At 42.4% G+C, this 12,975-nt stretch overlaps 1 protein-coding gene across 10 annotated transcripts in view; it reads left to right on the top strand.

The window, feature by feature from the left end:
• The window catches only part of LOC105066416 (acyl-coenzyme A thioesterase 11), a 116,458-nt gene that overhangs the window by 64,358 nt on the left and 39,125 nt on the right, over nucleotides 1–12,975 (top strand). For 4 of the 10 annotated variants that reach the window (XM_074376413.1, XM_010951740.3, XM_074376411.1 and 1 more), the window contains exons 2-3: nucleotides 7,114–7,148; nucleotides 7,914–9,210. The exons of 3 other annotated variants lie outside the window; for them this stretch is intronic. In XM_074376413.1, coding sequence (XP_074232514.1) covers nucleotides 7,989–9,210 — 1,222 coding nt within the window. In that variant the 5' untranslated portion in view covers nucleotides 7,114–7,148; nucleotides 7,914–7,988. Of the gene's footprint in view, nucleotides 1–1,239; nucleotides 1,329–7,113; nucleotides 7,149–7,913; nucleotides 9,211–12,975 lie in introns of those variants that run through there. 3 more of the 10 variants (XM_074376409.1, XM_045514271.2, XM_074376414.1) reach the window with 3 other exon arrangements.

Here is a 12,975-nt window from a genome sequence, read left to right as displayed (position 1 = left end):
AGGGAGGTGCAGGGCCAGGAGCAAGGAAGGCAGGGGCGTGGAGGTGAGGGCAGAAAAGGCGAGACCCAAAGTGGACAGAAGGGAATCCACCATCCAGGGCTGACACACCCAGGGTGGGAACTGCATGTGACTGAGCATGTTTCTGGGCACAGCTCAGAACATCACGTGACGTACACAGACTCTGCTGGGATTAATGATCTGGGTGAGCGGGAATACAACTTAGTGGACAGTTCCTCTACTGTTTTGAAGTTTGAAGTCCCTGATAATCTTAATTAGCTTAGTTATTGCTCAACAGCTTTTCTTTAGGAATAATAGCGTTGTCTTCATTGCCTTTTCACAGAATTCAGGTTTCACTTTCTGGGTCTCCTGGTCCAGCCCGCATTTCCACCCTGCTCTACACTGTCATCTGTGCCTGAGGAGGCAGGGTGGAGCAGGGAAAAGACAAAGGACAGAGGCAGTGTCCTAGCTCATGACCAGGGGCCAATCTTTTCCCTCTGTGGGTCCCGGTTTCCTCATCACTGGCTGGCTGACTACCCACAGGGTTCCATCTCACATCTGTTGTGCCCCAAATCTGCAGTGTTCTTCTGAACCAGTCTGTCACCCAAGATAAACGGAGGCATAAGGTCACAGGGTGAGGGGCTTTTATGGGGAAGTTTGAATGCCAGGCAAGGTGGTCAGTTTTTGTTTGAGCGAGGTCATTTCTAGGTAGTGGTGGAGGGTCTGAAGATAGCTCCTTCTTTGAAAGGAGACCTCTGTTGATGAAAAATTAATCAGCCAATCTAAGTAAGAAAGAAACTTTTATTTGAGCCAAATCTGAGGATTATAACCCAGGAAGAGCATCTCAGAAAGCTCTGAGAACTGTTTCGCCAGTTAGAAATCAAGGCAGAGTTTTTTGAGACAGAGGGCTGTACATCAAATGACGAATTATTGACGGTTTACATAATTCAGAGCTAAGCGTCATCCTGGTGGGTCATGTGACCTCTTACAAACTCAGGAAGGCTTGTTATCTTTTAAGGAGTTGTCTTGTTGATTCTAGGAGGACATCAGTGCTCTTTATGGTTGAGCAGGGTTTCCTGCTGATGCGGGAGGTTTGGTCGATGCCTAATGCAGAGACACAGTGCAGTGTGGGGAGAGAGGAGGCCAGAGGGCAGAGAAGAACTTTTTATGTTTAAATTTTTCTTGTCTTGCCATAAAATGTGAATTCTATTTCACACTTCTCTGCTTCTTCCCACTGTGTAGGCTTGAGAAGGAGCCTCACTGGCTGGGAATTCTAAGCCATGGTGACCTCACAAAGACCCCAGTGCTGGCCTGAGCCGGGGGGAGCCTAGGTAAGCAGAGGGGTGGCTCTGGGAAAGTCCCAGGGGTGGGGGCAGCCTTCGCAGCCTCCACAGGGTAGTTACCACCTTGACCCCACCCCCCTGGGTAAAAGTCTCCCCGCTCTCTGTAATTCTACAGTCAGAACTTCATACCTTTGACTTAAGGCTGACTTTTCTGGTACCATGTGGATGCTTCAGGTGGAGGTAACACCCTGAACTTTACATCAGCAGCTTAAGGCTCCTGGAGAAAGAGTTTAGGGTATCAAGATCTGGGAATGTGGTGGGTGGGAGTCTGGGGGAGTTGAGAGGAAATAAAGTAAGACACAGGGAGAGACAATCATAGACTGTGAGGCAGAGGAGGCAGAGAACCTGGAAGCCAGATTTGGTCTTTCCCTCAAGGCCCCCACCCTGCCCTTGCCCGGGGAAGGAAAGGACAGAGAGGATGACGACTGAGGGACCCCAGGGGGCCAGATGACATGATCATCACTATGTGCATTATCCCATCTTCGTCCTACACCTACTTGTGGACTTGTGCATGGTGGCTGGGCATCAGGAGAGGTGCGCTGTTTCACTGGACTTTCCTCCAGGGTAGAAGCCAAAGAGTGGCAGAAGGAATGGGGAATGAGAAACAGGAAGACATGACTTCACTGAGTGGTTCTTACCTCGGGAATCTCTGGGGTCCTGTAGGGAAAACTGTGAGATACGAATACCTGGTTTTGAATCCTTCCTCTGCCGCTTGCAAAAATTGCTTTAGATCCTTAAGCAGTTTGCATTAACATGCCAGTAAATGAGGATAATGATACCTATCTTGAAGAGTTGTCATCCACGAACATTCTCTGAACCTTCCCTAGGCACTGTGCCCTGCACTAGGAAAACAGGGGTAACAGACACTCACCAAGCTCATTATCTAAAGTGGAGACATAAAAGTAAACAGATTAATTCTCTGATACAGGGTGATCATATGAGGTAGGCACCTCGCCCACATTTGAGGGTCCCAGGAAGACTTCCTGGAAGAAGAGACACCTAAGTTGGCATCTCAGTGTGACTCAGTGTTAGTCAAGGGGAGTGATGGAGGTTTAGGTGGGTAATCTTGGGGAAGTTTACACAGAGAGAAAGAGTATTATAAAGGTTCTGCAAGAGGAAGGCCAGCATATCTGAAGTACTAGGAAGAGTTGAAAGTGGTTCAAGCAGAGGGCTGGGGAAGGGACTGGATGTAGCTAGAGAGATGGAGGGGCAAGGCCTGTGTGCTGAGGGTCCTGGTAAAAGGAACACAGACATCAGACTGCAGACGCTGTCTCCCCTTGTGGACTGTCCACCAGCTATGTGATAATCACTTCGGGGAGGAGTGGTGGTGGTAGAGCTTGAGAAAGGCTGATTTCTGGGCCCGCTGAGAGCTGCAAAGTGGAATTTCAGAGTGAGGCCTGGGAATCTGTCTTTTGAAAAAATATAAGCTCTACCCACACCCCATAGTCTAAAAAGCCATAAGAAATCACAGAACGGTTCTAAGAGGGGAATGGCAATGTTGAATTTGCATGCATTTTTCCTTCATCTAAGAGGATCTTTATTTCCCCTTCATCCCTGAAGAATAGTTTTGCCAGATGTAGAATTTATGGTTGACAGTTCTTTTCTTTCAACACTTGAAAAATTCGTGCCACTTCTTTCTGGCCTCTGTGGCTTCAGACAAGAAATCAACTGTCACTCGAATTGGTGTTCTCCTATAGGCAACGCTCTCTGGTGGCTTTGAAGATATTTTTCTCATTGTCTTTAGTTTTCAGAAGTTTAAACACGATGTGTTATAGTATGGATTTCTTTGAGTTTTTTTCCATTTGGGGTTTTCTCAGCTTCCTGAATCTGTATGTTTATATCTTAAGTCTGGGAAGTTTTCAGCTATTACTACTTTGAATATTTTTCAGCGCTTTTTCTCATCTCCTGGAACTCTGATGATATGAATGTTAGGTATTTTGTTTTGTTCCATAGATTACTGAGGATCTGTTCATTTTGTTTCAGTCTATTTTATCTTTTTTTTTCAGGTTAAGTAAATTTTCTTAGTCTGTCCTCAAGCTCATTGATTCTATCCTCTGTTATCTCTACTTTACTATTTAAAAAAATTTATTTTATTTGGGGGAAGGTAATTAGGTTTAGTTATTTATTTATTTTTAGAGGAGGTACTGGGGATTGAACCTAGGACCTTGTGCATGCTAAACATGGACTCAACCGCTTGAGCTACACCCTCCCCCTCTTCCACTTTACTATTGAGCTCATCCAGCAAGTCATAAAATTTTTTTCAGTTATCGAGCTTTTAAAATAGTTTCTATTTAGATTCTGGTTATTGTACTTTTAAATAACTTTGATTTCTTTGTTGCAAAGTTCTGATTTTTCATTGGCTTCAAGAAGATTTGTTATTGCTTGTTGAGGCATTTTTGTGATGACTGCTTTTAAAATCCTTGTCGCAAATTCTGACATCTGATTCATCTCAGGGTTGGCGTCAGTTATCTTTTCTCAAGATGAGATTGTCTTAGTTTTTGGTATGACAAGTGATTTTTAAAAATTGTATCCTTGACATTTGGATATTACACCAAGAGATTCTTGAGCCTATTTAAATCTTCTGTTTTCGCAGGCAGTTAACCTGTTAAGGTTTAGTGTGTAGCTTCTGGCCTACTTCTGTGGACATAGTTCCAATGATCATTTTCAGAGCAGTAGTGTGCTTTGTCTTCTGGCACCACTGAAGAATCTGTTTATTCCTGCGGGTGTTGCCTATAGGGGAATAAGGTCCTTCTCTGAGCCAACTGTTGTCACTGGGAGGCCAGGAGCTGTGGGCCCTAGTAAGTTTTCTGCCACTGAGTGGAGGGCCCAGGATGCAGGGCTCTGCTGACGCTGCCACGGCAGGTGGATTGGACTGCCACTGCCCTGGGTATGGAGTAGGGACTGGGGCTCCCCCTTGCAGCTCCCTCTCTGTTGGGCTTCCCCTTTTCTGGCCCTTTGGCCAGAGAGAGCAGGCTCTCCTTTTCTTTTGTGTGTGTGTATATGCTCTTGGCAGATCTGTGTTGCAAGCCTCTCTGGTACCCAGTCTGGGATACACGGATGATAAAAAGAAAACCCTGATGAACTCACTAGAGTCATCATTCTTCCAGTCCTGAGATTCTTAGTAAGACTGCTGCCTTCTTTCTAGCTTTCAGAATCCTTTTATGGTTATCTGCTGAACTATTTCCAGGATTTTGAGTTGTGTTTCAAAAGAAGGAGCATGGAAAAGTGGGTCTATGTCCTCTTGTCGGTTACATGCCTTAAAAAAAAAATTGTGGTACAATACACCCAGCATAAAATTGACTATTAGTGACACTTAGTACCATTACTAACCGTCACAGTTAACTGGTTTCAGAACATTGTTGTCATTCCAAAAGGAAACCCTGTACCTATTAAGTAGTCACTTCCCATTCTTCCTTTCCCCTGCCCCTGACAACCTTTTTCTGTCTGCTTTAATCTACCTAGATTTATATTCGTCTAGACATTCCATATAAATGGAATCATACAATGTGTAGCCTTTCAGGTCTGGATTATTTCACTTAGCATAATATTTTCAAAGTTTATCCATATTTAACATGCATCCGTAGTCAATTCTTTTTATGGCTGAAAAACATTTCATTGTATCGATATACCACATTTTGTTTATCCTTTCCCCAGCTGATGGACAGTTTGGCTGCTTCCACCTTTGGTTCCTGTGAATTCTGCTGCTGTTAAGATCTGTGTACAAGTTTTGGTTGGAAAATCAATTTTCATCCTTTTGGGTACATACATAGACGTGAAATTGCTGCATTATATGGTCATTCTATGTTTAGTGACTTGAATAGCTACCAAATTGGATTTTACAGAGGTTACACCATTTTACATCCCCACCTGCAGTGTTTGAGGGCCCCAGTTTCTCTACATTCTTGTCAACACTTGTTATTTTCCATTTCTTATTTCCATACTTATTGTAGGGGGTGTGAGGTGGTATCTTATTGTGATTTTGATTTGCATTTCCCTAATGACTAATGATGCTGAGCATATTTTTGTGTACTTATTGGCTATTTGTATATCTTCTTTAGAGAGGTGTGCTGCTCAAGTTGTTTGCCCATTTTAAAATTGGATTGTTTGTCTTTTGTTGTTGAATTGTAAGAATTCTTTATATATTCTAGGTAATAGAGTCTTATCAGATATATGATTTACAAATATTTTCTCCCATTCTGTAGGTCATCTTTTTACTTCCTAATAGTGTCTTTTGAGGCAGAAGTTTTTAAATTTTGCTGATGTCTAATTTATCTATTTTTTTCTTCTCGTGCTTTTGGTGTCTTTTCTAAGAAACTATTGCCAAATCCAAGGTCATAAAGATTTGCTCCTATGTTTTCTTCTGAGTGTTTTGTAATTTTTGCTCTTATATTTAGGTCTTTAATCCATTTTGAGTTAATTTTGGTATCTAGTGTGAGGCAGGGGTCTGACTTTATTCTTTTGCATGTTGATTTCCAGTTGTCCCACCACCATTTGTTGAAGAGCCTTGAAATTTCAAATTTCATTAGCTTCAGGGTAAAATCACCTCTGGTGGCGGTGGAAGGTGAACGCTTCCTTCTGAGACAGGATGCAAAGCTGTGCATGAACTACTTGCTCGGAGATGAAGGCAGCTCCCACTGGGTTTGAGCTCCTCACTCTTCTCTGCCCACAGTGCCCAGAGAGTAGTAGACAAGTAGCTACCATTCAGAGAAGAAATTCAGTGGGTCATGTGCTCCGTACCAGTGAAACTACACTGTGGGTGACAGGCTTCATGCTCCCCATGTTAGCAATGAGGAGGATGAGAACCACAGGGGGAAAGTCTCTTGCCCAAGTTCACTAACACCAGTAAGAGGATGAGTGGGGATTTGAACCTGGAATGACATGACTCCAAATCTGTGGCTTTTCCAAAGCCACACTATAAAGATGCACAACAACATTTATGGGGTGAATAAATGATTTAGTGAGTGAGTGAGTGCATGAATGAATAATGAATAAGTGATGAAATGAACTAGTGACAGAATGGATGAGTGAATGAAGAAACGATACAAAGATGAAATAACGAGCTCATTTATTGAACATTTGCTGTGTGCCAGGTACTGTGCTAGACTCTTATGGGTCATATTGTCTAGTGGGGAAACCAGATACTATGTGCCAAGAAAGGGGAAATGGACAAGATGCCCTGGGAACTTACAAGTGGACCTTACCTGTTGGGGGCACTTGTAAGGCTTGTAATTTATAAGCTGAAATCTGAAAGGGTGAAGCCATAGGTGTTACCCAGGGAACGAGGCTGGAGAAGGGGGTGCCCAACCCATGGAAGGCCAGATGTAACCTGGGAGCCTGGCTCTTTGGAGAAATTCAAAGGAGTTGAGGGATGTTGGAATGGAGGGGCCAGGGACAGGGCATGTAGAGGGGCAAGAAGGGTGAAAAAGGAGTTGGGGCCAGACACAGAAGGGCCTTTTAGGTCCTGCTAAGGATTGGTGATACTGTCCTGAAGACAATGGGACGTGTTGGTGGGTAGGCAGATGGGTGGCATAAAGAGATGATCTTGGCTGTCTTGAGAGCCAGTGGCGTGGGTAATCTTCCTCTCCTTGACCTTCACTTCCTTAAGTATATAATGGAGTAATCATATCTAACTTCTAGGACTGTGTGTGTGTGTGTGTGTGTGTTTGTGTGGCATTTGGTTGTCAGATGTGCATGCCTGGCCTGTAGACTTTGTTCAGTAAGTACTGAAAAAGCTACTCTTGCTTGACTTGGTCTCTTTTGCATCTCCTCCCAGGGGCCAACTCCTGCTTAAGAACACCATGCATGCAGGTGAGCTGTCCCTACAATTCCCTTAGGGAGGGTAGTCCAGGGGCAGGGGTAGGGTAGGGTGGGGGGACTGGGAAGTTCACCCAGCAGTCAGATTGCTGGGTTGAGGCAGGCTCTGTTTTGGATGATTGCCCCAGGTTCTCCTCCACATAGCCTGCTTCACCCAGAGCAAACTGTTAAGGGCAGTGGGCAGCTCTGCCGAGGTTGTTTTGGGAATCTAGTGCCCCAGCCATTTGCCGAGTAGTTCTGGCAACTTAGGGGTTGGCTGGAAGTAGGGTAAGTAAGGCAGCTCCTCCTTCCCTGGGAGAGGTTCCTTGTTTGTCCAGTATTTGTGGACTTCTTACCATGGACTTGGCCTTGTGCTAGCTGCTGGGGATGCCCCAAGGACTAAAGTATGCACAGTTCTTGCCAGTGGGGAGCTCATTTCTAGCAGGGGCTGGACCACTAAATGAGCCCTTGGAATAAAGTGCAATGAGTCATTTGCTGGGAGGAGTGAGAATGGCAAGCACACAATACATGGAGGTTCCAGGCCAAGGGAACCGCATTTAAGGGCTGTAAGCCGAGAGGGAACAGGGTGTGGTCAGAGACGGGAAACACAGGGGATGTGGTGGGGGATTGCCGGTAGGATGGGGCTGGAAAGGGGGGCTGGGCATGGTCATGGATGACCTCGTAAGTCACCCCAGGGCCTTCCTTCATCATAAGGATGGTGGGGAGCCATGGAAAGGTTGCAGGTGAGGCATGCCTGAATTTGCCTTTTCTCCCCTTAAGGAGCACTGCAGAGAGCTCAACAGTTGGCTATTGGAGAGAAGGGGGCAGGGGCATTGAGAGAACACCAGACCAGGCATGGCCCTGAGTCCAAGGGCTAGTCTGGTCCTCCAGGAAGACTCCAAGATGACAACAAGTCTCAGTTCCACTGGGGCCCCAGGTTTAGGCTCTGGCACCAACTCTGGGCCCAGCCCAGACACGGACCTTGTTCCTGTCTTGAATCCATCCCTGAGTCCTGGCTTGGCTCTTGTCCCAGACCTTAATCTGGGTGTTGTCTCAGAGGAGGAGCCTGGCCTGGTGTCCAATAACACCCCAAGAACTGAGGACAGCAAGGCCGTGGCTCCAGCCTCCCTCCAGATCACTGCTGCCCACTCTGGTGAAGTCCTGGGCCCGGATTCCAATCATATCTCGAAGCCTAACTCACAGGAGTCCCTGTGTCCAGCCTCAAACCTCGTTCTGAGCCCTGGCTCTATGGAGGCCCAGGATCTGAGCTCAAGGAACCACTCTGGGCCAGATTCTGAGGATGCCTTCAATTCCTTCTCAAACAAGATTTTTGATTTGGGTCAGAGTAACTCCAATCCTTCCAGGCCTGAATCAAACCCATTTAGAAGGCCTTATTCAAGAGAAACCCTCATTCTAGGCCACAGCATCTCCAGGCCAGGCTCAAAAGCCCTCCTTATTCCAGCCTCAAATGCCTTCCCAGATCCTGACTCCAATCAGCTGCTCAGTGTGGGCTCAAGAAACAACTCCAAGGTGGACCTGAATGCGGCTCCAAGTTCTCATGGTTCCCTAATCTCTGACATGAACGAGACCATCACTTTGGTTTCACATAACATCTCTGGATCTGTTTCAAAAAGAGCCTTTGGTGCAGCCTGGAACACGAGTTCCAAGGGAGCCATCAACGTGGCTTCAAGTGGCAATCCCAGGTCCAATTTGAACATGACCATCACTCAGGCTTCATGCTTGAGCCTGGTTCCCGGTTCCAGTGATGCTGTCAGCCTGCACTCCAGCACTCACAGACCCAATTCCACCCTTTCTCCACCCTCGTGCATGACACTGATCCTGGGCTCCAATGAGACTGTGAGCCTGGACTCCAGCCTCATCTTCAGCGACACATCCACCCTGACACTGAGCAGCCAGCATGAGTATGCTGAGGACAGCATCCACACCGTGACCCTGGAGGAGAATCTGGGGAGTTGGAGTGAGCTGGCCAGTGTCGAGGTGGGCCAGTTCCCACTGGAATCCCCGACCTGCGACACTGCAAACAAGGACTCCATGGCCTTCCAAAGCATCCCTCAGGGTGAGTAAGGCCAGAGGGACAGCCCCAGAGAGGACACTGACCCAGACAATCTCTATTCAGACTTGTAGGGCAAGGAGGAGAGAGGAAGGGGGAAAGGAAGGGAGCAGCATGCAATAGATAACACATGATATATTAATTATACACAAACGATCTAGTGCTCAGCCTCTGCTTGCTGTGTGACTTGGGACAAGTTACTTCATCTCTCTGAGCTTCAATTTTCTTAACTGTAATATAGTATCTCCATATCATAATACTTTTATTCTGTCCAAATTCCAAGTCAACCGGCTAACTATACCTTCCTTTCTTTCTTGATAAATTTCAGCCCTAGCTTCTCAGGTCAAAGTTTGATGGGTGGAACAGGCAGGCTTGAGGTTCAGCATGCCTCTATTGATTTTTCTGAGATCCCCACCAAAGTGAAGCCCTGGGGTCCTATCTGGAATCTGTCTCTTACTTCTGATGACTGGGGATGATCTGTAAATTCATCCCCCATCAGTTTTTGATGTTGTAAAGATCTCCTTATTTATATCTCCAAACATTGTTGTTTGTTTGTACATCAATACCATATTGCGATTTAAAAAATTTACTATGGCTTTGCAGATATGCATTCATATCTGATAGCATGAGAATACCTCTTTAAAGTTCTCAGAATAATTCTACACCATGCCCTGGAGGCTATTAGAACACCCTCATTCTTCCATGTACATTTAAAAATATACTTGTCTAGGTCCTCAAAAAAATCTTTCTGGCATTTTTATTAAAATATTATTAATTTATCCATCTATTCAAGTTTCACTTTATATAGGATTTATCCTTTACTAGAATTTAAAAAATCCTCCATAAAAGACTAGTACAATTTTGGATTGGTGGATTCCTGGGTGCTTTAGAGTTTTTATTGCTACCATGAATCATACCTTATTTTCTAATACAATTCTTATTTTGTACTGATGATGTAGAGGAACTTTGTTTATTTAAGTTGACCTTTCTTTTAAAAAACAGTTTTGAGGCAAAATTTACGTATCATAAAAGTTACTCACTTAAAGCATACAATTTAATGGTTTTAAAATATACACAGAATTGTGCAAACATTACCACAATCAATTTTAGAACATTTTCATCATCCCAGAAAGAAAACCCACATGCCCCCCACACACATGCCCCCCAATCTTAGTCAACTACTTAATCTACTTTCTGTCTCTATAGATTTGCCTCTTTTGGAGATTTTGTATGAATGGAATCATGCAGTATGTGGTCCTTTTTTTGATTGGCTTCTTTCATTCAGCATAATGTTTTCAGCATTCATTCATATTATAACATTTGTCATGTACCCCATTACTTTTTATGACTAAATAATATCCTGCTGTATGGATATACTGCATTTGTTTTATCCATTCATCATTTGATGGGCATTTAGGTTGTTTCTAGCTTTTGGCTATTTTGAATAATGCTACTATGAACTTTCATGAACAAGGTTTTGAATGGGTATGTTTTCATTTATCTTTGGTATATACTTAGGTGTAGAATTGCTAGGTCGTATGATAACTCTACATTTAATTATTTCAGGGACTGTCAGAATGCTTTCCAAAGTGGCTAAACTGTTTCACACTCCCCACTGGCAATGTATGAAGATTCTGATTTTTCCACATTCTCACCTCCTCACCAACATTTGTTATTGTCTTTTTTTTTTTTTTTAAACAAAAAGCTAGGAATCCTTTTTTAAAAAACTTTACATTTTTATACAATTTTAAATGTTACACTCCATTTATAGTTATTACAGAATAGTGGCTATACTCCCCGTGTTGTACAGTACATTCCTCTAGCCTATGTTACACCCAATAGTTTGTACCTCCCACTTACTATCTGTCTTTTCGATTATAGCCATCCTCGTTGGTATGAAGTATCTCACTGTGGTTTTGATTTGCATCTCTCTGATGGGCAATAATACTGGATGACTCTTTGTATGCGTATCAGCCACTTCTATATATTCTTTGGATACATGTCAATTCAAATCCTTTGCCTGTTTAAATAATTGGGTCACATGTATTTTTATTATTGAATTGTAAGTGATCTTTATATATTCCAGATATAAGTTTTATCCCTTATCCCCAGATAAGATATACACCTTATCAGATATATAATTTGCCAATATTTTCTAACCTAGGGTTGTCTTTTGCTTTTTCTATGGTGTCCTTTGAAACACAAAAGTTTTTAATTTCAATGATGTCCAGTTTATCTATTTTTTCTTTCATTGCTTGTGCTTTTGGTGTCATATTTAAGAAATTATTAATCTAAAATCATGAGGATTTATGCCTATGTTTTTTCCTAAGAGTTTTATTATTTTTAGTTCTGAAATTTAGATCTTTGTTCCCTTTTGCTTTAATTTTTGTATATGATGTGAAATTGGGGTCCAACTTCATTCCGTTGCATGCGGAGTCAAGTTATTGTGACAATTCACATATACAATTTGCCAATTAATAGTGTACAATTCAATGGCTTTTGGTATATTACATTATTAATCTTTTAAAAATTGTAGTAAAATAAATATAACAGAAATTTGCCATTTTAACCATTTTTTAAGTGTTTAATACAGGGGCTTTAGTCACACTTATAGTACTGTGTAACCATTACCACTATTTCCAAAACTTTTTCATCATCCCAAGTAGCAGGTCTCACCATAAAGCAATAACTCCCCATTCCTTTGTCTCCAGTCTCTCGTAAGCTTTAATCTACTTTGGATCTATGAATTTGCCCACTCTAGGTAACTCATGAAGTGGAATCATACATTTGTCCTTCTGTACCTGGTTTATTTCACTTAGCATAATGTCCATCCATGTTGTATCATGTGTCAGTACTTCATGCTTCTGTATGGTCAGATAATATTCCAATGTATGTACAGCATTTTATTTGTTCATTTACCCATGAATGAATATTTGGGTTGTTTCCACTTTTTAGCTATCATGAATAATGCTGCTGTACACATTTGCTCACAAGTATCTGTTTGAATCCTTGCTTTCAATTCCTTTAGATATTTAACTAGGTGTCGAATTACTGGATTATATAGTAATTCTATGTTTAGCTTTTTGAGAAACTGACAAACTATTTCCTGGAGCAGCTGTACCATTTTGCATTCCCTCCAGCAACATGCAAAGGCTCTAATGTACCTTGAGGGTTCCAAATTCTGCATTACTAAATCACTGTTTGTCAACACTTGTTATCTTCCATTTTTAAAAACCATTTTTATAGTAGCCATCCTAAAGAGTGTAAAGTAGTATCTCATTGTGCTTTTAATTTGCATTTCCCTAATGACTAATGATGTGGAGAATCTTTTCATATGCTTATTGGTCATTTGTATGTCTTTTTTGAAGAAAGAGCTATTCAAATTCTTTGTCCATTTTCAGATTTGGTTGTTTTTTGTTGTTGGGTTTTAGGAGTTCTTTATGTATTCTGTATATTGATTCCTTATCAGATATATGACTTATAAATATTGTCACTGATTCTGTGAGTTATCTTTCATTCTCTTGATAATGTCCTTTGATGTACAAAAGAGTTTAATTTTGTTGAAAACCAATTTGTCTACTCTTTTATTATCTGTTCTTTCGGTGTTATATTCAAGAAACTGTTGCCATATCCAATGTCATGAAGATTTTCCCCTGTATTTTCTTCTAAGAGTTTCATAGTTTTAGCTTTTAAGTTTAGTCTTTGAGTTAATTTTTGTATATAATATGAGGTAGGGGTCCAACTGCATTGTTTTGAATGTGGACATCTAGT

This window comes from Camelus bactrianus, chromosome 13 (assembly GCF_048773025.1).
Source record: "Camelus bactrianus isolate YW-2024 breed Bactrian camel chromosome 13, ASM4877302v1, whole genome shotgun sequence".
Classification (NCBI taxonomy): Eukaryota; Metazoa; Chordata; class Mammalia; order Artiodactyla; family Camelidae; genus Camelus; species Camelus bactrianus.
Note: the sequence above shows the minus strand (reverse complement) of the source record. Positions and strands in the feature narration are given on the sequence as shown.